The following is a 23,161-nucleotide window of genomic DNA, read 5'->3' as shown; positions in this document are numbered from 1 at the left end:
TAAAATGATTCTTTTGTAGGCAGCATATAGATAAGTCTTGTATTTTTATCCATTCTGTCACTCTATGTCTTTTTTTTAAAGTTTATTTATTTATTTTGAGAGAGAGAGAGGTGGGGGAAGAGGGACCAAGAGAGGGAGAGAGGGAGAATCCCAAGCAGTCTGCACTGTCAGTGCAGAGCCCGATGTGGGGCTCAAACCCACGAACCATGAAATCATGATCTGAGCTGAAATCAACAGTCAGATGCTTAACCAACTAGCCACCCAGGCACCCCTGTCACCTTATGTCTTTTGATTAGAATGTTTAGTCCACTTACATTTAAAGTGATTATTCCTGGGGGCACCTGGGTGGCTCAGTCGGTTGAGCGTCCGACTTCGGCTCAGGTCATGATCTCATGGTTCATGGGTTCAAGCCCCATGTCGGGCTCTGTGCCAACAGCTCGGAACCTGGAGCCTGCTTCGGATTCTGTGTCTCCCTCTCTCTCTACTCCTCTCCTGCTTATGCTTTGTCTCTTTGTCTCTCAAAAATGAATAAATGTTAAAAAAGTTTAAAAAAAACTAAAAAAAATAAAGTGATTATTCCTGGATATGTATTTATTGCCATTTTCTTACTTGTTTTGTGCTTATTTGTGAAGTTTTTTTATGATCCTTTCTTGTTTCTTTTATGGTTTCCTGGTTTTCATTAATGATATATTTGAATTTCTTTTTCTTTATTCTTTGCATATCTATTAGTGTTTTTTGATTTATGATTATCATTAGGTTCATATATAAGATATTATGCATATGGCAGTCTATATTAAGTTGATTTCACTTAAGTTTGAACCCATTTCTTTACTCCTCTCCTTCTCATGTTTTAGGTATATGGTGTCATATTTTACCTCCTTTTATTTTGTGAGTTCCTTGACCAGTTTTTTAACAGAAATATTCATTTTTTGTTTTTTGTTTTTGTGTTTGCTACTTTCATATTGTTACTTTTGTTTTTCTCTTTCCACTCAAAGAGTCCCCTTTAATATTTCTTTCAGGGCCAGTTTAGTGGTCATGAACTCCTTTAGTTTTTGTTTGGGAAACTCTTCATCTCTGGTTCGATTGGCTGCATATTTTTCCCACTCAGCGTTTTGAGTATATCATGTCATTCCTTCTGGCTTGCAAAGTTTCTGCTGAAAAGTCCACTCATTGCCATATGGGGTATATAACTGTCTTCTTTTGTCTTGCTGCTTTTAAATATTTTTCTTTATCACTACATTTTGCCATTGCAAAATGTTTTTGTGGATCTGCTTTTGTTGATTTTGTTGGGGGTTCTCTGTGCCTTCTGGATGTGGATATCTGTTTCCTTCCCCAGATAAGGGAAACTTTCAGCTATTATTTCTTCAAATAAATTTCAATAATAAAAAATAATTTTCTGCCCCCTTTGTCTCTCATCTTCTTCTGGGACTCTTATAATATGAATGTTATGTTTGATACTGAGTTCAAACGGAGTCACTGAGTTCCCTAAGTCTATTGCCATTTGTTTTTCATTTGTTCAGCCTGATTACTTTCTATTACTCTGTCTTCTAGGTCATTAATTCATTTTTTTTGCTTCTTCTGATATGCCCCGATTCGAGAGACTCCCCGAAAACAAACCACCAGAGTCCAGAGTCAAAGCCAAGCGGCAAGGGTCGTTTATTGCAGGTTCGAACCCGGTCCTCCGCGCACTCGTTGCGGGTGACACTAAGAGGCCCCGAGCGAGGATCTTACAGCTTCTTTTATAGACAGGCACAAACAAGTTAGGGATTTTTCGCGGTTACAGAGCTGTTATTGGTTGACATTTAAATTTGAACACTCAGCAGACCTTGATTGATTCCTGCCTTTTTTTCAAACCACTCAGCAGAACTTGATTGGTTCCCGCCTTTAGGTCAGACCACAACCGGGCACACCCTGGCTGGTTTCGGGAATGGCAGAGGGGGGGTGGGGAGGCCTTTTCTTTGCAGCTGTGAGTACACCTGGTAATTTTTCTCTTAGTCTCTCACTTCCAGCCTGGTGTTCATTCCATCAAGCATGTCTCTCATTTTGTTTATTGAACTATTCATCTCTACTGTACTATTCCTTATCTCTGTGTTAAAGGTTTTACTGATGTCTTCCACTTTTTTCTCAAGGTCAACAAGTATCTTTATGATCAGTCCTTTAATTCTTTATGAGGCATATTACTTATATCTGTTTTGCTTAGATCTCTGACTATGGCCCTGTCATGTTCTTTCATTTTTTCAAATTCCTATGTTTTCTCATTTTGTTTAAGTCTCTGTGCCTGTTTCTCTTAGTTAGGAAAGTCATCTCTGTCTCTGTTCTTGAGGGTAATGGCCTTATGAAGAAGAGGTCATGTAATGCCCTTGCAGTATAGTGTCACCTGTTCCTAGGGCCTGTTGCTTCTGGGAGTATCTCCAATATGTGCTGCATGAACTCTGCTGTTGTTTCCTGGCCACTTTATCCTTTAGGCCAGTCATCTGCAGAGGCTCATTTTGCCTGTTATGGGCAGTGTTTTGTCCCTGGCCTGAATATGCTGAGTTTTAATTAGGCGTGTGCTGGTCTGCTTTTGAAATGAGACCTGTTGAGGGGCACCTGGGTGGCTCAGTCACTTAAGCATCTGACTTGGCTCAGGTCATGATCTCACGGTTTGTGGGTTTGAGCCCTGCATCGGGCTTTGTGCTGACAGCTCAGAGCCTGGAGCTTGCTTCAGATTCTGTGTCTCCCTCTCTCTCTGCCTCTCCCTTGCTTGTGCTCTCTCTCTGTCAAAAATAAATAAACATTAAAAAGAAAGAAAGAAAGAAAGAGAAAAGAAAAGAAAAGGAAAGAAAAGAAAAGAAATGAGACCCGTTGCCAGCACTGCTGAAACCAAGGCCCCACAAAACTCCCAGGCTGGGAAATGTGGTGTGGGCAGGGGTTTTGGTTGGTCTTCTAGGGGAGGAGGCTACTTCACTGGGACTGGGGTAAGCATGACTGGGAAGGGAGGTTCCACCATAGCCTGGGAGACAGGTACTGGTGAAGCAAGTTAGATAGCCTAGTGTCAGTGCTGCACTGGTTTCTGCAGGTAGCCCTGTGTTTATGCTGAGAGATGGGGAGGGGGGGGCGGAGAATGGCACCTGCTAGTTCCTTTGTTCCTAGAGGAATCTCTCGGTGAATGCTGCCTCTCTGGGATATGCTCTGAGATGAGCAAATGACCTCCCTTCTGTGGGCCCCAGGTGTTTTCAGATCGCTGTTTCCACACTGTAGGTCCACATGCTATTTCCCCTGCCCTCTCTCCAAGAGCAGCCTCAATGCTCTTCAGGCATTCCCTGAGCCAAAGCTTCTGACCTTTAAAACTCAAGGCTTTAAGCCCTGCTGGTTGGAAGAACTCACAAAATTTGGCTCCTCTTGCTTTCCAAGCCAGTTGCTTTGGCAATTTGTCTTCCTTGTGTGGACTCCCTTGTGCTTTAATCTGTCTTTGCCCTTCTCTGGGACCATGGCTCCCTCCCCACTGCAGCAACCATGATCCATTTCTCTCTCAAACTGTGTCTCTGCACTTCCCACCTTCTTTGATATGGCCTGTTCTCTACCTTTAGTTTTGGAGTGTAGTTATGGAGAAGTCAGGTTCATTTCTGAGGTATTTAGGATGATTTAATGGTTATCTAGTTGTATTCATGAGCTGAGCTGAGCCTAGGATCCTCCTACTCTGCCACTATCTTCTCTTCCCTGAGAGTTCTTTATGTATTCATATCCTTTCCTGGATATGTGATTGGCAAGTATTTTCTCCAAGTTTGTGGTTTGTCTTTTCATCCTCCTAACAGTCTTTCACAGAGAAAAAAATTATAATATTGGTTAAGTCCAATTTATCATTTTTTTTCTTTTTATGGATCGTGTTTTGGTGTCAAGTTTAAGGTTGGTTTTTTGTTTGTTTTGTTTTTGTTTTTGCCTAGCCCTATATCTAAAGATTTTCCCCTATGTTTATTTGTAAAACTTTTATAGTTTTACATTTTACATTTAAATGTGTGTTGCGTTTTTTAAAAATTTTTTAATGTTTATTTATTTTTGAGAGAGAGAGAGAGAGAGAGAGAATCTGAAGCAGGCTCTAGGCTCTGAGCTGTCAGCACAGAGCCCGATGCAGGGCTCAAACCCATGGACCGCGAAATCATGACCTGAGCTGAAGTTGGACACTTAACTGACTGAGCCACCCAGGCGCCCCAGTGTGTGTTGTGTTTTGAGTTAACTTTTATATAAGTTATGGGAAATAAACTAAAGGTTCTTTTTCTTTTGCCCATGGATATCCAGTTGCCCCAGCACAATTTGTTGAACAGGTTGTCTTTCTTATGTTAAATTGCCTTTGCACCTTTGTCAAAATCAACTGGGCATATTTTCATGGGTCTATTTCTAGGTCCTCTGTTCTGTTCTGTTGATCCATGTATGTATGTATGAGTCTGCTCACACCACACGCTCTTAGTTACTGTAACTAAGAGTAACAGTAACTGTATAGTGTAAGTCTTGCATTTTGATAGATTGGTTCCTCCCATTTTAATCTTTTTTTCCCCAAATTACATTAGGTATTCTAGATTATTTGCCTTCCCATATGATATTTTGAATTTTATATCTATAAAATATCTTTCTGGAATTTGATAGGAATTGCATTAAATCTGTATATACATTTGGAGAGAATTGACATGTTTACTATGTTGAGTCTTCCAATCCATAAACATAATTTATCTTTTAATTTATTTAGTTGTTTGATTCCTTTCATCAGTGTTTTATGGTTTCTAGCATATGAGTCAGTACATGTCTTTTTGGATGTACATCTAAATATTTAATTTTTTAGCAACTGTAAATTGTATTTTCAATTTTGGTGTCAACATGTTCATTGATAGTATATGGAAGTATAGATTTTTAAAATATTATCTTGTATCCTGTGACCTTGATGAACTCACTTAGTTCCATGAGGATATTTTTGTCGATTACTTGGAATTTTATTATGTAGAAAATCATATCATCTGCAAATTGGGGCAGTTTTATTTCTTCCTTTCTACTCTCTCTACCAACCCCCCTCCCCCCTTTTTTTTGCCCTATTGCACTGGCTAGATATTCTTGTACTATATTGAATAGCAGTGATAAGAGTGGAAATCCTTGCCTTGTTCTTGATCATAGCAGGAAATCTTCAAGTTTCTTTGTATTAAGTATGTTGTTAACTATAGGTTTTTTGTAGATATTCTTTATCAAGTTGAGGAAGTTCCCCACTATTCCAGTTTTCTTCAAATTTTTAGCATGAATGGGTATTGAATTTTGTCAAATTGATATGATTATAACAATTGATATGGTTTTTCTTCTTTTGCCTGTTAACATGGTAGATTATATTGATTGATGTTTTTATTAGCTTTATTGATATATAATTATCATATAATATGTCCATTTAAAAGGTACAATTCAATGATTTTCACTATATCCACTGAATTGGATGGTGATAGCCACAATCTATTTTGGGGCACTTTCACTAACCCAAAATAAAGCCCCATATGTATGGTCAGTCCTCATTTTCCTTGTATCTTTCACTCCTCTCCTAATGGCAACCACTAATCTACTTTCTGTCTCGGTAGGTTTGTCTATTCAGAAGACTTCATGTATAAATGGAATGAGGCAATATGTGCTCTTTTGTGACTGGCTTCTTTCACTTAACAGTGTTTTAAATGTTCATCCATGTCATAGTATGATCAGTATATTATTCATTTTCATTGTTGAATAGTATTCTATCATATGGATATACCACATTTTATTTATTCATTAATAATGGACATTTGGGTTGTTTTTACTTTTTGAGGGTTATGAATAATGCTCCTATAAACATGTACGTGTTTTTTTTGTGGGCATGTGCCCCATTTCTCTTGGTTATCTACCTAGAAGTAGAATTATTGATTCATATGGTAAGTGTATAGTTAACATTGATCAATTTGTGAATCCTTAACTAGTTTTGCATCTCTGGAATAAATTCTACTTGGTCATGGTGTATATTATATATTGTTGAATTTCCTTTGCTAATATTTAATTATTTTTGTGCCACATTCACTCCCTCCCTCCCTCCCTCTCTTCTCCCTCCCTCTCTCCCTCCTTCTTTCTCTTTTCTTTCTTTCTTTCTTTCTTTCTTTCTTTCTTTCTTTCTTTCTTTCTTTCTCTTTCTTTCTTTCTTTCTTTCTTTCTTTCTTTCTTTCTTTCTTTCTTTCTTTCTTTCTTTCTCCTTCCTTCCTTCCTCTTTCTTTCTTTGCTTCTTTCTTTTCTTTTCTTTCTCATACTGCCTCTGATTTTGGTATAAGGATAACACTAACCTCATAAAATTAATTGGGAAGTGTACCTCATCTTCTTGCCTCTGTCTGATTTTGGTATAAGGGCAACAGTAACTTCATAAAATTAATTGGGAACTCTTCCCTATTCCCAACCTCATCTTCTATTTTCTAGAAGAGATTGGGTAGAATTGGTGTTATTCTTCTTTGAATGTTTGTTAGAAGTTTGCAGTGAAATCATCTGGGCCTAGAGATTTGTATTTTGGGAATTCAAAAATTCAAAATCAATCTACTTAGTAGTTGTAGGATTATTCAAATTATCTATTTTATATTGGGTGAATTGTACTCATTTGTGCTTTTTGATAAATTGGTCCCTTTCATATAAGATGCCAAATTTATGTGTGCAGAGTTGTTCATAATGTTCCATTATTGTCCTTTTCATGTCTGTAATGTCTGTAGTGATGTTCCCCATTTAATTCCAGACATTGGTAATTTCTATTCTTTTTTTCTTTGTCAGTCATAGTAGAGGTGTTTGTCAATTCTATGGATGTTTAAATTTTTTTTAATGTTTATTTTTGAGAGAGAGAGAGAGAAAATGCACATGGGAGAGAGGCAGAGATAGAGGGAGACACAGAATCTGAAGCAGTCTTCAGGCTCTGAGCTGTCAGCACAGAGCCTGATGCAGGGCTTGAACTCACAGACTATGAGATCATGACCTGAGCTGACGTCGGATGCTTAACCAACTGAGCCACCCAGACACCCCTCTATTGATGTTTTAAAAGAACAGTTTCTTTGTTTCATTTATTTTCTCTGTTGTTTTTCTGTTTTCTAGTTCATTGATTTTTACTCTTATATTTATTATTTTCTTACTTCTGCTTTCTTTGGTTTATTTTGCTCTTCTTTTTCTAGGTTACTAAGATGAGAATTAGTTAATTTGATGAGAGTTTAGATTATTGATTTGAGACCTTTTCTTCTTTCCAGAATGAACATTTAATGCTGTAAACTTCCCTCTCATCACTGCTTAGCTTTATTCCACAGATTTTGAAATGTTATATTTTAATTTTGTTTAGTTCAGTACAATTTTGATTTCCCTTGAAACTTCCTCTTTGACTTCTGGGTTATTTAGAAGTGTGTTGTTTAATTTTCAGGTATGCAGATTTTCTGTTTGTCTTTCTGTTACTAATCTCTGATTTGATCATGGGTACAGAAGACACTGTGTGTTTTCAATTCTTTTAAATTTTCTGAGGTTTGGGTTGAGAGATCCAACATGGCAGAGAAGTAGGGGGATATGAATTTACCTCATCCCTCAAACACAGCAATGTGGAGGTCAAAGGACTCTGAATTCCAAGAGTCCAGGCTGCAGAGTGACAGAGATGTCTCCAGGGACCCACGGGGACAACCTGGCAGGCCATAGGTGCATGATTGTGAACTGGGAGAGATAAAATGGATGGCATAGGCACTGATGGGAGGGATTCCTCTTCTGCAGAGAGACAAAGGGAAGAGAAATAGAGGCTGTGGAAGGACAATATCTGGACAAGAGAAAAACAGACTGGGACAGAGAAAGAGCCAGTTGCTAACTGTGGGGCTTTCTCTGGACTGGGGCCAGCTGCCCCGTTTGTGCACCTGGGAAGGAGGGGGGCCAGCCCCTGGTTCAGTAACTAGTTCAGAGGTGCAGTCCACAGTGGGAGAAAGCAATACCCTCCCTGGAGTGCTGTAGGAAGAAGGTATGTAACTGTTCAAGGGACAAAGACTGCCTGCACCCACCAGCCAGAGGCCATACATTGATGGCATGGAGTGGCACTTCCCCGAAACTGGGGTGCACAGGGGGACCCTTTAAGACATGGGGGTTTAAATCCCAGCCAAGAGCCAGGGAGGCACAGGAGTTGGTGGAGTGGGACAAACTGCTTCATTTGCACCTGTGGCACTGTGAGGACGGCCTGAACAGAGTGGTCTGGGACACCCAGTCCATGGGTGTTGCCATTTTTCTCCCTATCACCAACAAGGTGGGGCTTCAGGGAACGGACAGTGGGCCCACAGTGGAGGCAGGACTGGTGCACACCAAACCATGCCCCTCCATGCCAGGTAACTGCATATCTACTGAAGCAGTATTGATACTGATGAACCAGACAGCCCCTCCTCCAGACCAGCACTGCCACCAGTTCCAAGGCACCCAGCAGTTTTGCAGTTTTTGATTTAATTCTTGGAAAATTCATAGTATATATATGTTTTTTTCTTCCTTTTATCCTTATTTCTTCCCTCTAGTCTGGTTATTCTGGTTGTTGGTTTGTTTAAGCAGACATATTTAATCTATTCTCTTTATACCTGTTCTATATCTCCTTATTTATTCCCCCCCCCCCCCCCGGATTAAGCCATATAGTTTATCTGCTTGGTCAATTTTCTTTTATTTCAACTCCCCCCCCCCCATTGGTTTGTTGTAGCTGGTATTTTTGGTTGTTTTGTTTTTTGTTTTTGTTTTTTGCTTGTTTGTTTTTTGTTTGTTTATTTGTTTTTTGTTGTTTTTTGTTTTGTTTGTTTTCTTTTCTAGGGCTACTTCAATGAACAAATCAAAGCACACCTGATGGAGGGTCCAAAACATCACTATGGGGAGGGAGATAAAGCAACCAAAGTCACAACAACAGAGAGCAAGGAACACACTCCAAAAAAGCACCTCCTGAAGGGCCAGGCCCTGGACAGTATATGACCCCTCTTTAATATAGTAGTGCTCACAGGTGCAGGACACATAACAAGCTTTTAAGACACATAAGGGACAGAAAACTAGCCAAAATGATGAAACAGAAGAATTCTCCTCAAAAGAAATTCCAGGAAGAAATGACAACTAAAGAATTGACGAAAACAGACATAAACAATATAGCTGAACAGTTATTTAGAATGATAGTCATAAAATTAATTACTGGGCTTGAAAAAAGGATAGAAGACAGCAGAGAATCTATTGCTGCAGAGATCAAGGAACTAAAAAATAGTTATGATGAATAAAAATGCTGTAAATGAGGTGTAAAATAAACTAGACATAGTGACAGTGAGGATTGAAGAGGCAGAGGAGAGAAAAAGTGAAGTAGAAAATAAAATTATGGAAAAAGATGATACTGAGAAAGCTGAGAGAGAGAAAAAAATTCTACACCACAAGGGGAGAATTAGATAACTAATTGATTCAATGAAACATAATATCTGTTATCATAGGAGTTCCAGAAGAAGAAAGAGAGAAAGGGGCGGAAAGTGTACTTGAACAAATCATAGCCAAGAACTTCCCCAGTTTAGGGAAGGAAACAGACATTGAAATCCAGGAGGCACAGAGAACTCCCTTCAGCAGTAACTTGAATTGATCTTCTGCATGACATATCATAGTGAAACTGGCAAAATAGAAAGATAAAGAGAGAATTCTGAAAGCAGCTAGGGACAAACAGGCCTTAACCTACAAGGGTAGACCCATAAAGGTAGTAGCAGACCTATCTACTGAAACTTGGCAGGCCAGAAGGGAGTGGCAGGAAATACTCAATGTGCTGAAGAGGAAAAATATGTAGCCAAAAATCCTTTATCAAGCAACACTGTCATTCAGAATAGAAGGAGAGATAAAGGTTTTCCCAGACAAACAAAAACTGAAGGAGTTCATCACCACTAAACCAGACCCTAAGAGGGGGCTCTGTGAGTGGAATGTTGCAAAGATCAAAAAGTACCAGAGACACCACTACAAGCATGAAACCAACAGGATAACTTAATGACTCTAAATACATATCTTTGAATAATAACACTGAATGTAAGTGGACTAAATGCTCCTATCAAAAGACATAGGTTATAAGAATGGATAAAAAAACAAGACCCATCTATTTGCTGTCTATGAGAGACCCATTTTAGACCTTTTGACCATTTTAGACCTTTAGACCTTTAGATAGAAAGTGAGGGGATGGAAAATCATCTATCATGATACTTGTAAGTCAAAAGAAAGCTAGAGTAGCCATACTTATATCAGAAAAACTAGATTTTAAACTAAAAGTTGTAACAAGAGATAAAGGGCATTATTTCATAATTATGGGTCTATTCATCAAGAAGAGCTAACAATTATAAATGTTTATGCACCCAATTCAGAGGAACCCCAATATATAAAACAATCACAAACCTAAGCAATCTTATTGGTAAGAATGTGGTAATTGCAGGGATTTTAATACTATACTTACAACAATGGACAGATCATCTAGGCAGAAAATCAATAAAGAAACAATGATCCTGAATGACACACTGAACCAGATGGACTTGACATATATTCAGAACTTTTCACCCTAAAGCAGCAGAATACACATTCTTCTCGAGTGCACATGGAATATTCTCCAAGATAGATCACATACTGGGTCACAAAACAGCCCTCAATAAAAATAAAAGAATTGTGATCATACCATGCACATTTTTAGATCACAATGCTATGAAACTTCAAATCAACAACAGGAAAAAGTGTGGAAAACCTCCACATGAATGGAGGTTAAAGAACATCCTACTAAGGAATGAACAGTCAACCAGGCAATTAAAGAAGAGATTCAACAAATATATGGAAAAAATGGAAATGAAAATACAACCGTCAAAAACCTTTGGGGTGGAGCAAAGGCAGTCCTAAGAGGAAAATACATTGCAATCCAGGCCTATCTGAAGAAATAAGAAAAATCCCAAATACAAAATTCTAACAGCACACTTAAAGGAACTAGGAGCAGAACAGCAAAGACACCCCAAGGCCAGCAGAAGAAGAGAAATAATAAAGAGCAGAAATAAACAATATAGAATCCAAAAAAACCATAGAACAGATCAATGAAACTAAGAGCTTGTTTTTTGAAAAAATAAACAAAATTGATAAACCCCTAGCCAGACTTCTCAAAAAGAAAAGAGAGAGAACACAAATAGATAAAATCATGAATGAAAATGGAGTTATCACAACCAATCCCTCAGAAATACAAACAGTTATCAGAGAATACTATGAAAAATTATATGTCAACAAACTGGACAATCTGGAAGAAATGGACAAATTCCTAGACACCCACACATTGCCGAAACTCAAATGGGAAGAAATAGAAAATTTGAACAGACCCATAACTAGTGAAGAGATTGAATAAGTTATCAACAATCTCCCAGCAAATAAGAGTCCTGGGCCAGATGGCTTCCCAAGGGAATTCTACCAGACATTTACAGCAAAGTTAATACTTATCCATCTGAAGATGTTCCAAAAAATTGAAATGGAAGGAAAGCTTTGGCTCATTCTATGAAGCCAGCATTACCTTGATTCCAAAAACAGACAGAGACCCCACAAAAAAGGAGAGTTACAGGCCACTATCCCTGATGAACATGGATGCAAAAGTTCTCAACAAGATACTTACAAATTGAATTCAACAGCATATAAGAAGAATTATCCACCATAATCAAATGGGATTCATTTCTGGGCTGCAGGGCTGGTTCAGTATTCACAAATCAATCAATGTGATACATCACATTGATAAAAGAAAGGATAAGTACAATATGATCCTGTCAATAGATGCAGAAAAAGAATTTGACAAAATACAGCACCCTTTCTTTTCAACTTCTTTTAACATTTATTTTTCAGAGACATAGAGTGTGAGTGGGGGAAGGGCAAAGAGAGAGGGAGACACAGAATCTGAAGCAGGCCCCAGGCTCTGAGCTGTCAGCACAGAGGCTGATGTGGGGCCCAAACCCACAAACCACGATATCATGACCTGAGCCGAAGTCAGACGCTTAACCGACTGAGCCACCGAGGTACCCCACAGCATCCTTTCTTAATAAAACCCTCAAGAAATTATGAATAGAAGGAACATACCTAAACATCATAAAAGCCCACAGCTAATATCATCCTCAATGGGGAAAAACTGAGAGCTTTCCCCCTGAGATCAGGAACATGACAGGGATGTCCACTCTCACAACTGTTGTTTAACATAGTGTTGGAAGTCCTAGCATCAGCAATTAGACAACAAAATGAAATAAAAGGCATCAAAATTGGCAAAGAAGATGTCAAACTTTCACTTTCCACAGACAACATGATACACTACATGGAAGGCCAAAAGACTACTAGAACTGATACATGAATTCAGCAAAGTCTCAGGGTACAATATCAATGTACAGAAATCGGTTGCATTTCTTTACACTAATAATGAAGCACCTGAAAGAGAAATCAAGGAACTGATCCCATTTACAATTGCACCAAGAACATAAAATACCTAGGAATAAATCTAACCAAAGATGTAAAAGATCTGTATGCTGAAAACTATAGAAAACTTATGAAGGAAATTGAAGAAGACAAAGAAACAGAAAAACATTCCATGCTCATGGATTGGAAGAATAAATATTGTTAAAATGTCAATACTACCCAAAGCTATCTACACATTCAATGCAATTCCAATAAAATTGCACAAGCATTCTTCTCAAAGCTAGAACAAACAATCCCCAAATTTATATGGAACCACAAAAGACCCTGAATAGCCAAAGTAATATTGAAAAAGAAAACTAAAGTGGGAGGCATCACAGTACCGGGCTTTAGCCTGTATTACAAAGGTGTAATCATCAAGACAGTATGATATTGGCACAAACACAGACGCATAGACCAATGAAATAGAATAGAGAACTCAGAGTTGGACCCACAGATGTATGGCCAACTAATCTTTGACAAAGCAGCAAAGAGTATCCAGTGGTAAAAAGACTGTTTAGCAATGGTGCTGGGTGAACTGGAGAGCAACATGCAGAAGAATTAAACTAGACCACTTTCTTATACCATACACAAAAATAAACTCAAAATGGATGAAAGACCTAAATGTGAGACAGGAAAACATCAAAACTCTAGAGGAGAAAACAGGCAACAACATATTTGACCTCAGCCGCAGCAATTCTTGCTTGACACATCTCCAAAGGCAAGGGAATTAAAAGCAAAAATGAACTATTGGGACTTCATGAAGATAAAAAGCTTCTGCACTACAAAGGAAACAATAAACAAAACTAAAAGGCAACTGATAGAATGGGAAAAGATATTTGCAAATGACATATTAGATAAAGGATTAGTATCCAAAATCTGTAAGGAATTTACCGAAGTCAACACCCAAAAACAATCCAGTGAAGAAATGGGCAGAAGACATGAATAGACACTTTTCCAAAGAAGACATCCAGATGGCCAACAGACACATGAAAAGATGCTCAATGTCACTTATCATCAGGGAAATACAAATCAAAACCACACTGAGATACCACCTCACACTGGTCAGAGTGGCTAAAATGAACAATTGCACTGTTGGCGGGAATGCAAACTGGTGCAGCCACTCTGAAAACAGTGTGGAGGTTCCTCAAAAAATTAAAAATAGAGCTACCCTATGACCCAGCAATAGAACTACTAGGAATTTATCCAAAGGATACAGGAGTGCTGATTCATAGGGGCACATGTACCCCAATGTTTACAGCAGCGCTATCAACAATAACCAAATTATGGAAAAAACCTAAATGTCCATCAACTGATGAATGGATAAAGAAGATGTGGTTAATATATACAATGGAATACTACTTGTCAATGAGAAAGAATGAAATCCTGCCATTTGCAGCCACGTGGATGGAATTGGAGGGTATTATGCTAAGTGAAATAAGTCAGAGAAAGACAGATATCATATGTGTTCACTCATATGTGGAACTCGAGAAACTTAACATAAGACCATGGGGGAAGGGAAGGGGAAAAACAAAGAGGGAGGGAGGCAAACCGTAAGAGACTCTTAAATACAGAGAACAAACTGCGTGTTGATGGTGGGGGGAGAGGGGAAAATGGCTGATGGGCATTGAGAAGGGCACTTGTTGGCATGAGCACTGGGTGTTGTATGTAAGCAATGAATCATGGGAATCTACCCCCAAAACCAAGAGCACACTGTACACACTGTATGTTATCCAATTTGGCAATAAATCATATTAAAAAAATAAATTTTCTGAGGTTTGTTTTATGGTCCAAGGTGTAGTATATCTTGGTATATGTTCTATGGGCACTTAAAAAGTATGTTCTGCTGTTGTTGGGTGGAGTATTCCATATGTGTCAATTAGATCCTATTGGTTGATGGTGTTATTCATTGCGTCTATATCCTTGCTGATTTTCTGTGTGGTTGTTCTATTAATTGCTGAGAGGGAAATGAAATTTCCAACTATAGAACTGTACATGTGTCTTTTTTCTTTCAGTTCCATTAGTTTTTTGCATCACATATTTTGCAGTTCTGTTGTTTGGTACATACATATTTAAGATTTCTGTGTCTTTTTAGTAAATTGACTCTTTTATTATTATATAATGTCTCTCTTTGTACCTAATAATTTTTCTGAAGTCTATCTTATATCAATACAGCCAGTTGTGCTTTCTTTGGATTAATGCTTGAATATCTTTTTCCATTCTTTCACATTTTAGCCTACTTATATTATTATTTTTGAAGTAATTTTTTTGTAGACTGTATATAGCTGAATCATGTTTTATAATCCACTCTACCAGTCTCTGTCTTTTAATTATATTTATACCATTTATATTCAATGGAAGTTTAATGTTAGGAATGTGGGTTAATTGTCTTATTTTGTAATTCCGTTTTGATTTATCTCCTGTATTTTTGAATATATCTCTTTTGTAGCTTTTTCAAGTCGTTTCTCTAGGTGTTAAATTATATATACAATACTTGTCATAGTGTTATCATTTTATCAGTTTGAGTTAAATTTAGAAAAACCTTACCCCTCTCTATATCCTTTTACTTCCTCCATTTGTGATAAATTTGTCTTAAATATTTCCTCTACATAGATTTATAACTACATCAAAGAGTGTTACAATTTTTGCTTCAAAATCAAACATAATTTAGAAGATCCAAGGGGAGAGGAAAATGTTATATTTACCCATTTCTTGTTTCCATTTTTTCTTTTTTACCTTTCTGATGCTCCAGAATTCCTTCCTTTAGCTGTCCTTTTATGTTTCAATAACTTCCCTTAGCCATTCTTTTAGGATAGTTCTTTTAGTTTTGTCCATCTAAGAAGGTCTGATTTCATCTTCATTTTGAAGGATATTTTCACTGGATAGAAGATTCTGGTTAATAGTTTTTATTTTTTCATTATTTGAAAAAATATTCCACTTCTGTCATTTGAATTGTTTTTACTGTCTAGGTATATTGTCATTTGCTAGTGGTTTCAAGATTTTTTCTTTGTCTTTCTTTAGTCTTCAGAAGTTTGTCTATTTTATGTCTTGATGTGGATTTCTTTGAATTTATCATTTTTTAATATCATTAAGTGTCTTGGATCTGTAAGGTTTATGTGTTTTGCCAAATTTGGGGAGTTTTCAGCCCTTATTTCTTTAAATGCTTTTTCATCTACACAGTCTTTCTCTTCTTCTGGGATTCTGATTACATGAATGTTAAATATCTTATTATTGTCCCACATGTTTCTGAGGTTCTGTTAATTTTTTAAAAACTATCAGATTGTATTTCTGTTGTTCTGTCTTCCAGTTCATCAGTTCTTTTCTCACCACCCCCCTCCATTTTGTTGTTAAGCTCATCTTTGAGTGTTAATTTTGCTATTGTTTTTTTTTTTCACTTCTATTTGGCTCTTCTTTTCTGAGACTGTTTCTATGTGGGATTTTCTCTTTTCCCCCCATTTGCTTCAAGTGTCTGTTATTGCTTGTTGAAGTGTTTTTACTTTGGCTGCTTTAAAAATTTCAGTCAGATAATTCTAACATCTTTTATTTAATTGTTTTCTTCTATTTTTTTCAAGTTGAGGTTTTCCTGGTTATCACTGTGACAGTTGATTTTTTTAATTGAAATCTTTTGAGTTTCATTGAAAATTTTGGGTATTATGAAACTCTGTATTCCTATTTAAAGTTTCTTTTAGCTGACTTCCTCTGACACCACACCAGCAGAAAGGCCTGGTACTGTGCCATTGCTTCCAGGTGGGGTTAGATGTTCAAGTTCTTCACTTGGCTTCAGTTTACATCTGGATGAGGAAGGATTCTCTATTTCTGGGTGAGGATGGGGCTCTGGCTCCCCACTGGGCCTCTGCTGATACCATCCTGGCTGGAAGGGGGTAAAACACCATATTACTTCTTATGTGGCTTCTAGTGACACCATTGGGGGTGCCCTCATTACTGCCAAGCAGTGGTTAAAGTCTTGACTTTCCTCTTGGCCTCCTCTGACATCTTAGCAAAGATGGGGAGGGGTTCTTTTTGTTGTAGGGAGGGGTGAAGTTTAGGTTCCCAGTGTGTGGTTTCTGCCTACACAGGGGTTGAGGGGTGTGTAGGGAGCAGGTGGGACTACCTAGCACCCAGTAGAGGTGAACATCCCAGATCCCCATAAGTCTTCTCTGACACCAATAGGGATGGGGGCCTGGGTCCTTTATTTCATCCTGGGGAGGGTGGAGGTTTAGACTCCCCACTTGGCCTTTGCTGTCTTGGGTGGATATGGGTTTGCAGTGTTTGGCTCCAGTTATTTTAGGCAAGCAGTTATTGCCTAAAAGTTTTCTGTCCTGCTAAGCTGCACCTTAACTACTCCTTTGGTTAGAAAAAGTAGGCTTTAGGGGAGCCTGGGTGGCTCAGTCCGTTGAGCGTCCAACTTTGGCTTCAGGTCATGATCTCGCAGTTCATGAGTTTGAGCCCCACGTCGGGCTCTGCTGACAGCTCAGAGCCTGGAGCCTGTTTCAGATTCTGTGTCTCTCTCTCTCTGCCCCTTTCCTGCTCATGCTGTGTCTCTCTCTCTCTGTCTCTTAAAAATTAATAAATGTTTAAAAAAAAAGCATGCTTTTCTTGGGACTTTTTTGGTCTGTGCTTGTTGGTCTTTCCAGGTTGCCAACTTCTTCAGCACCCTTTCTGGGATATATGAGGCAAAATAAAAATTCAGGGGCCTCACTGCTCTGTCATTTCTTGGGTCCCTAACCAGTTTTCTTTCTTCTCTCTACCTTTCAGAGTCTTCTTATGGTTGCTTTATACAAAATGTCAGGTTTTTCATTGTATTTATCAAGAGAAAGAGGGAAAAGTAGGTCTACTCTGTCTTTCTGGGAGCAGTAGTCCTGAGATGTATCTTTATAGTGTTGGCAGATATCACAGTATGTTTCCATGCTGGCCTGAATTCTTCATGAGAGGAGAATTGCAACAATACCACTGAGTAGGTGAGAGTGGGAGGGCTCCAGTGTACCCAGTAGGGTTGCAAACTGTTGTGTACTTGGGAGGCTGGACATTTTATTCTCATTCCTACTAGTTTTGTCAGTGTGCCAATTCTGGGACTTTTGCTATCGGAGACATTCATCACCTTCACTGTTCTCTGCTTTGAATCTCAGTGTCTGGCTCCTGCTTGGGCTCCCAGGTCAGCATCTTCCTGCTGAGTTTGGCCAATAGGAAGCTCTGCTGGGAGATTGAGGGATGGGGAGAGGTAAGCTGGTACTTCTTACCACTCCACTCTGCTTTGGGAGGCATCTCTTCTGGCACTCCACCTTCTTTCAGAAAGGCCCACCATGGTTTCTGCACTCACCTTCTTCCTCTGCTCCTCAGCTATGGTGGGGTGGAAATTTCCCCACTGTTGCTAATTGCTAGCCTTTGGTGAGTGTCACAGCATGTCCACCTCTTGTGTAACCAGTTTCCACGGTTAGGTCTTCAGCTTCTATTTCCTTCTTGGACCCTGGTTGATTCAGTCGGTGAAGGAAGGAAGAGGCAAAGGCAGCAACTGAGGTTGAAAAGGAGGGAGGGTGTATGGGATTTTAAGGAGGGAGATGGAGGAGAACAGGAATGAAAATTGCCCTGGGAGATGTGTTAAAATTGTTGGGCAGTTTTAGGACCCAGTGGGAACACTGCACAGAGAAGTCATGTAAAACTGTCAGGACCACAGAGGGTTCTCTATGGCTACATTCAGCTGCTTAGATGCTGGCACAGGGAAGGAAAGCCAATGTTGGGGGTTTTGCCATGGGTGGCAGACAGACCCCAGGGTAGCCCCCATGATCCCTACTGCCTCGTGGTCATGTCCTTGTGTGATTCCCTCCCCTGAGTTAAAGGTAGGCCTTGTGCCTGGCTTCCAACCAGTAGGATATGGCAAAGGCAGTTGATGGGATGTCGCTCCTGTTGTTGTGTTACATTATGTAAAATTTTGCCTTGCCAGTGGATTCACTCTGGAGACTCATGGTTGCTTGATGAAGTGAGCAGACATGTTGGAGAAGTCCACATGGCAAGGAACTGCAGGAACCTGTAGAAGGTGAGGGTGGCTTCTGAGAGCTTAGTGTGTGGTCTCTAGTCCACAGCTAGCAAGAAGCCAGAGCCCCAGTCCTGTAGGACCAGGAAGTGAATTCTGCCAACATTGAGTCATCTTGGAAGCAGATTTTTCCCTCGTTGAGCCTCTAGATAAGAAAAAAAGCCTGATGACACCTTGAGATCCTTAGAAAATGACCCAGCTAAGCCTGCCCCAACACCTGACCCACAGAAACCCTGAGCTTATAAACATGTGTTGTTTTAAGCTTACCAATTTTGTATTAATTTGTTATGCAGCAATAGAAAACTCACACATCAGGTGAGCTTGACAGAATGAGTTGGGGCAAGTAGGAGGAGAGGGTTTGCTGGGAAGAGGAATGGGGACAGGGGGTGTTTGGCTGATGAAGAAGCAGAGAAGCTCCCTGCCATTGAGGTGATCACATAACTGAGAGTCCAGGGGGTGGGAAGCATCATCTCTGTAGATGTTGAAACCAAAATATGACAAAGGTAAAACAAGACCACAAGCTATGATTCAGATCTTCAAAGAATGAAGAGATATGACCAGGAAGATATTAGTTGTTTCAGTAAGGGGTTGGTGGGGCATTCCAATGACATGTTCTAAAGCAGCTGGAATACTTTAGGGATGGGAGAAGATTGCAGTGGAGAGCAAGGAGGATACCTTTCCAAACTCTTGGTAGGGCTAACTACATAATTTCTGGAGCCCCATGCAAATGAAAATGTAGGGCTCCTTTTTCAAAAAACAGGAAAAGTGTGATGTTAAGAGTATTAAAATGTAAAGCTTTTTCCTTTCTTCCACACTCTTTTTCTTGACTTGTCACAGTATTTTAAAATGTCATTATTCTAAGGAAGGAAAAATTAAAAATCTAAATTATTAGCATGAATGTCATCCCTGATCTTTATTTTGAAGTATAATTTTAAATGCAAATATGAGAGCATTTAACTTGTAGGTGGAATCAGGAAAGTTGTACAGTTTGTATTTTGCAGTTCATACATGCATGTGGACTTTGTTCTTACTAGACAATGGAAGCATTGCACTAAACTAATGTAAATGTATTTACTTTACTTTTTGATACAGGCATATTCTACCAACACTCCACCTTCTTCTTACTGATGAGTGAGTCACAAGGAGTGGTGAATCCATTCATTGTACCCATTGAACCCATAGTCATGTACATTGCTTCTCAGTGTTGCAAATCCTGCTCAACCAAAGCTCACAACGAGTGTTGGGTTCAAAGCAACCATTGAAAGCAAACCATTCTGCTGCAAATCAAAGGTTATTGCTGGGGTTATGGGATGCTAGCAAATGTAAAAGAATAAAATTGTAATGGTTAGAAATATAATCCAAGAGTAGGACATCATAACCTTTTAATTTTACTTTCAATAAGCAGTTGTTTTCATTTTCATAGTAGGTATTATTTTCTCATTACAAAGGTATTAATTTGTTAGATGCAAAACCCATAAAACCATAGCATAGACAGGAACAAAGGAGAAAGCCCCCACCATCCAGAGGTACTCATGTTTCAGAGGCTGAGTCTTTTTGGCCTTCTGTTCTATGAAAATGCTATGTATATATTTATATCAAGAAAAATATCATAGTTTATCAATGTTTTTTCTGTATCCTTAATTTTCCCCCATATCAATCAATATCCTTATAGAGCATTTTAGTTGAATAGCATTTCATACTGTACACATATTACAACTTAACTAATGCTTCAGAGAGAGACTGCATGGATTCCATATGGATTCCCCAAAGTGCAAACAATATTTCCAGTTTGCTTTTCATCAACAGTGGTTTCTTTCTGGCTGACCTGGTGAGAAGAGTGACAACGGAACATGCATCTAGAGAACAAAGATGGTGGGCTGACCTCTGGTGTGCTGGAGATGGAGCTACATCAGTCATCTGCTCCTATGTGTGCTGGCCTGGGAAGGCCAGGGCTGGCGGTACCTGCCACCAGCAACCGCAGGCTACTGCAGGGAGTCAACAGGGTAGACCCCACATCCCCCTACTCCAGCAGGGCAACTGGGCAGAGCTGCTTGGCTTCTGTGGACCAGGATTTTGGTTCATTCCTCACAGAGCAGAGGTGAGTTTATAATAGTTTTATCTGGTAAATGTGGAAGTCACAAATATTGTGTTTTATGAGTGTAGTTCCCCTATTTTTTGTGGGAAATTTTCAGATATTATACAAGGAATGCAAGAATCTTTCTATCATTAGATCACTTTCCTGACCTGTTTCAAGTGAATGCTCTTTCTAAAATGTAGCTAACATAATTCCAAAAGATTATAAAAATAGAAAAGAATTTTTAGCATGAACTTGGAATTTATTATATTAAGGCGTTAAAAGTATTCCATGATTTTAAAAAGCACATGCTGTATCCTTATATGCTTATATATATGTATCTTGAAATATGCTTTATTCCTATAAATGTCAAGTGAATCATTTCAATATTGTTTTTCACGTTAGAAAAATCTTGATTTACATTAAAAAACTTTTGATAAACCCTTAAATATTTACCAAAGTAAAATAATAAATAGGTATAAAAGTGTGCTATAAGTGTCTATTCATACCCATGTAGGGACATACTGGTTACCCTGCAGATCTGGGTATCCTGGTTCCTACAGGCAAGAAGTCCTGCTTGGGGCAGTTGCTTAGCCAGAACCCATGCAGTACCAGTGGTCTAATGTTGAAAAAGGCAAAGATCACAGAAATACATACAAGTGTGGTATATAGCCCTGCCACTTGTCTGAGACTGCCTTCTCAGGTCCTAGCTCTGCATGGCATCTGCTTTGATGCTTGGGGGTTTGCTGTCATCAGCATCTTTGGCTCAAGCTGCTCCGCTGCTGTGTTCCTGTGAATATAGAACGTTGGCACAGTAGGTGTGTGGGGATGGGGAGAGGTACCTGCCCATGAGTGTGCCTCTCTGGAGCTGAGTAGGGGATTGTCGGTGCCTGGCCCACCTGAACCAGTAAAGGGCTGCAGGTATGGTGGGGCTGGGTCCACTTGTCAAGGCATGCGCACAGGACTACCTAGCGCATGGGAGAGCTTCCCACTGGGCTGGGGTGGGTGGGCAGCTCCCAGCTGTGAGGGCCAGCTTTATTTTGTAAAGGGCTAGAAGAGGCCATTTCCTGTTTGTGTCCCACACCTGGAACTGTGGGGGTGGGGCAGCTCCTTACCTGGGAGGCCCCAGAGAGATAAAATAAGTTGGCATGGCTCCAAGCCACACTCCACTACCCCAACTGTGCAGGCAGCTAGGAGCAGGCAAAGGAGAAGGGCCCCTCCACCACCACCCACTGCCTCAGGTTGGCTGAGGCTGGGTGTGAGGCTGGCTTTCTCACATCCTCGATTGACTGTATGTAGATTTACACCTGGATATAGGAGAGAGCTATGGGCTGCACCTGAGTCAGAGTAAAAGGACAAATCTATATACAACTATATCTCAGAGATTTTCTGATTAGGTTCCAGACCACCACAAGAAAGCAGATATCTCAATAAAGCAACTCAAATGAGTTTTTTGTATCACAGTGAAAATAAAAGTTATGACTACACTATACTGTAGTCTAATAAAGTGTGCAATAGTATTATGTCTACACAAACAATGTGTATATCTTAATTAACAAATACTTTATTGCTTAAAAATGGTAACCATCAAAGATGGCTGAGAAGTAGGGGAACCTGGATTTCCCTTGTCCCTCAAACACGGCTGTATTGAGGTCAGATCACTTGGAACACCCAGGAAATCAACCTGCGGAGTGGCAGAAGGATCTCTGCAGGTGGAGGGAGACATTGGAGGGATTGAGGTATGTGTATATGAATTGGGGGAGATAAAATGGCATAGGCAAGGTGGGGAGGGAACCCCTTTTGTGAACAGACAAAAGGGAGAGAAAGAGAGAGGGATTCAGTATCTACTTAGCATTAGAGGAAAACCTCTCCAGACCATGGACTGGGAAATGAGAAATATGGAGAGTGCTGGTTTCCATTTTGCAAACAGCCTTAGGAGCTGAAACTTAGAGGTATGAAAGTGCCCGACTTTCTCTGGACTGGAGCCGGCTGTGTATGCACGCCTGGCAGGAGAAGGAGCCAGCCCAGGGTGCTGTAGCAATCTCAGGTGCTCACTGGGAGAGAATAGTCCCTTTCTTCCAGTACTGTGGGAAGAGGATTTATTGCCTCCCCAGGACAAAAGACCCTTTGGTGGCAGCCAAAGGCCTTTTATCAGCAGGGCTGAGGGGCCCTACAGCTGGACAGGGTCCCCACAGTGCAGGACCGTTTAAGACATCAGGGTTTGAATCCCAGTCGAATGCCTAGAAGGCACAGGAGAACTGTGGAGCAGGGCAAGCTAACTGTGCTATTCTGTGATGGCTGCCTAAATAGCATGGTTTGAGACCCCCGGTTGGGAGAGAGTTTGGAGTGTTGGCCATTTTTCTCCCAAACACCAACATGGAGGGACTTCTGGGAAGCAGCACAGCAGTCCCCCAGTGGAGGCGGGCTTACACCAAACCCCGCTCCTCCATGCCTGGCAACTGCTTTTCTACTGGAGCTAGACTGACTGAGCCAATGCAGCCAACCTCTCCTCCAGGTCAGCATAGCCACTGGTCCAGGGCACAACCAGACAACTGTTCTTTGTTTTTGTCTGTTTGTCTCTCTGTCTGTTGGTTTGTCTGTTCTTC

The 23,161-nt window shown here is 39.8% G+C and overlaps 1 protein-coding gene across 3 annotated transcripts in view; it reads left to right on the top strand.

Annotated features, from left to right (window-relative positions):
* Positions 1–23,161, top strand: part of OCA2 (OCA2 melanosomal transmembrane protein) — a 492,350-nt gene that overhangs the window by 9,182 nt on the left and 460,007 nt on the right. For 2 of the 3 annotated variants that reach the window (XM_027067861.2, XM_053223671.1), the window contains exon 2: positions 20,288–20,579. In XM_027067861.2, the coding sequence (XP_026923662.1) occupies positions 20,332–20,579 (248 nt within the window). In that variant the 5' untranslated portion in view covers positions 20,288–20,331. Of the gene's footprint in view, positions 1–19,224; positions 19,772–20,287; positions 20,580–23,161 lie in introns of those variants that run through there. The other variant, XM_053223670.1, reaches the window with a different exon arrangement.

The sequence above is a fragment of the Acinonyx jubatus genome, chromosome B3 (assembly GCF_027475565.1).
Source record: "Acinonyx jubatus isolate Ajub_Pintada_27869175 chromosome B3, VMU_Ajub_asm_v1.0, whole genome shotgun sequence".
NCBI classification, from domain to species: domain Eukaryota; kingdom Metazoa; phylum Chordata; class Mammalia; order Carnivora; family Felidae; genus Acinonyx; species Acinonyx jubatus.
The sequence above is the reverse complement of the archived record's forward strand: the minus strand, read 5'-3'. Positions and strand labels throughout refer to the sequence as shown.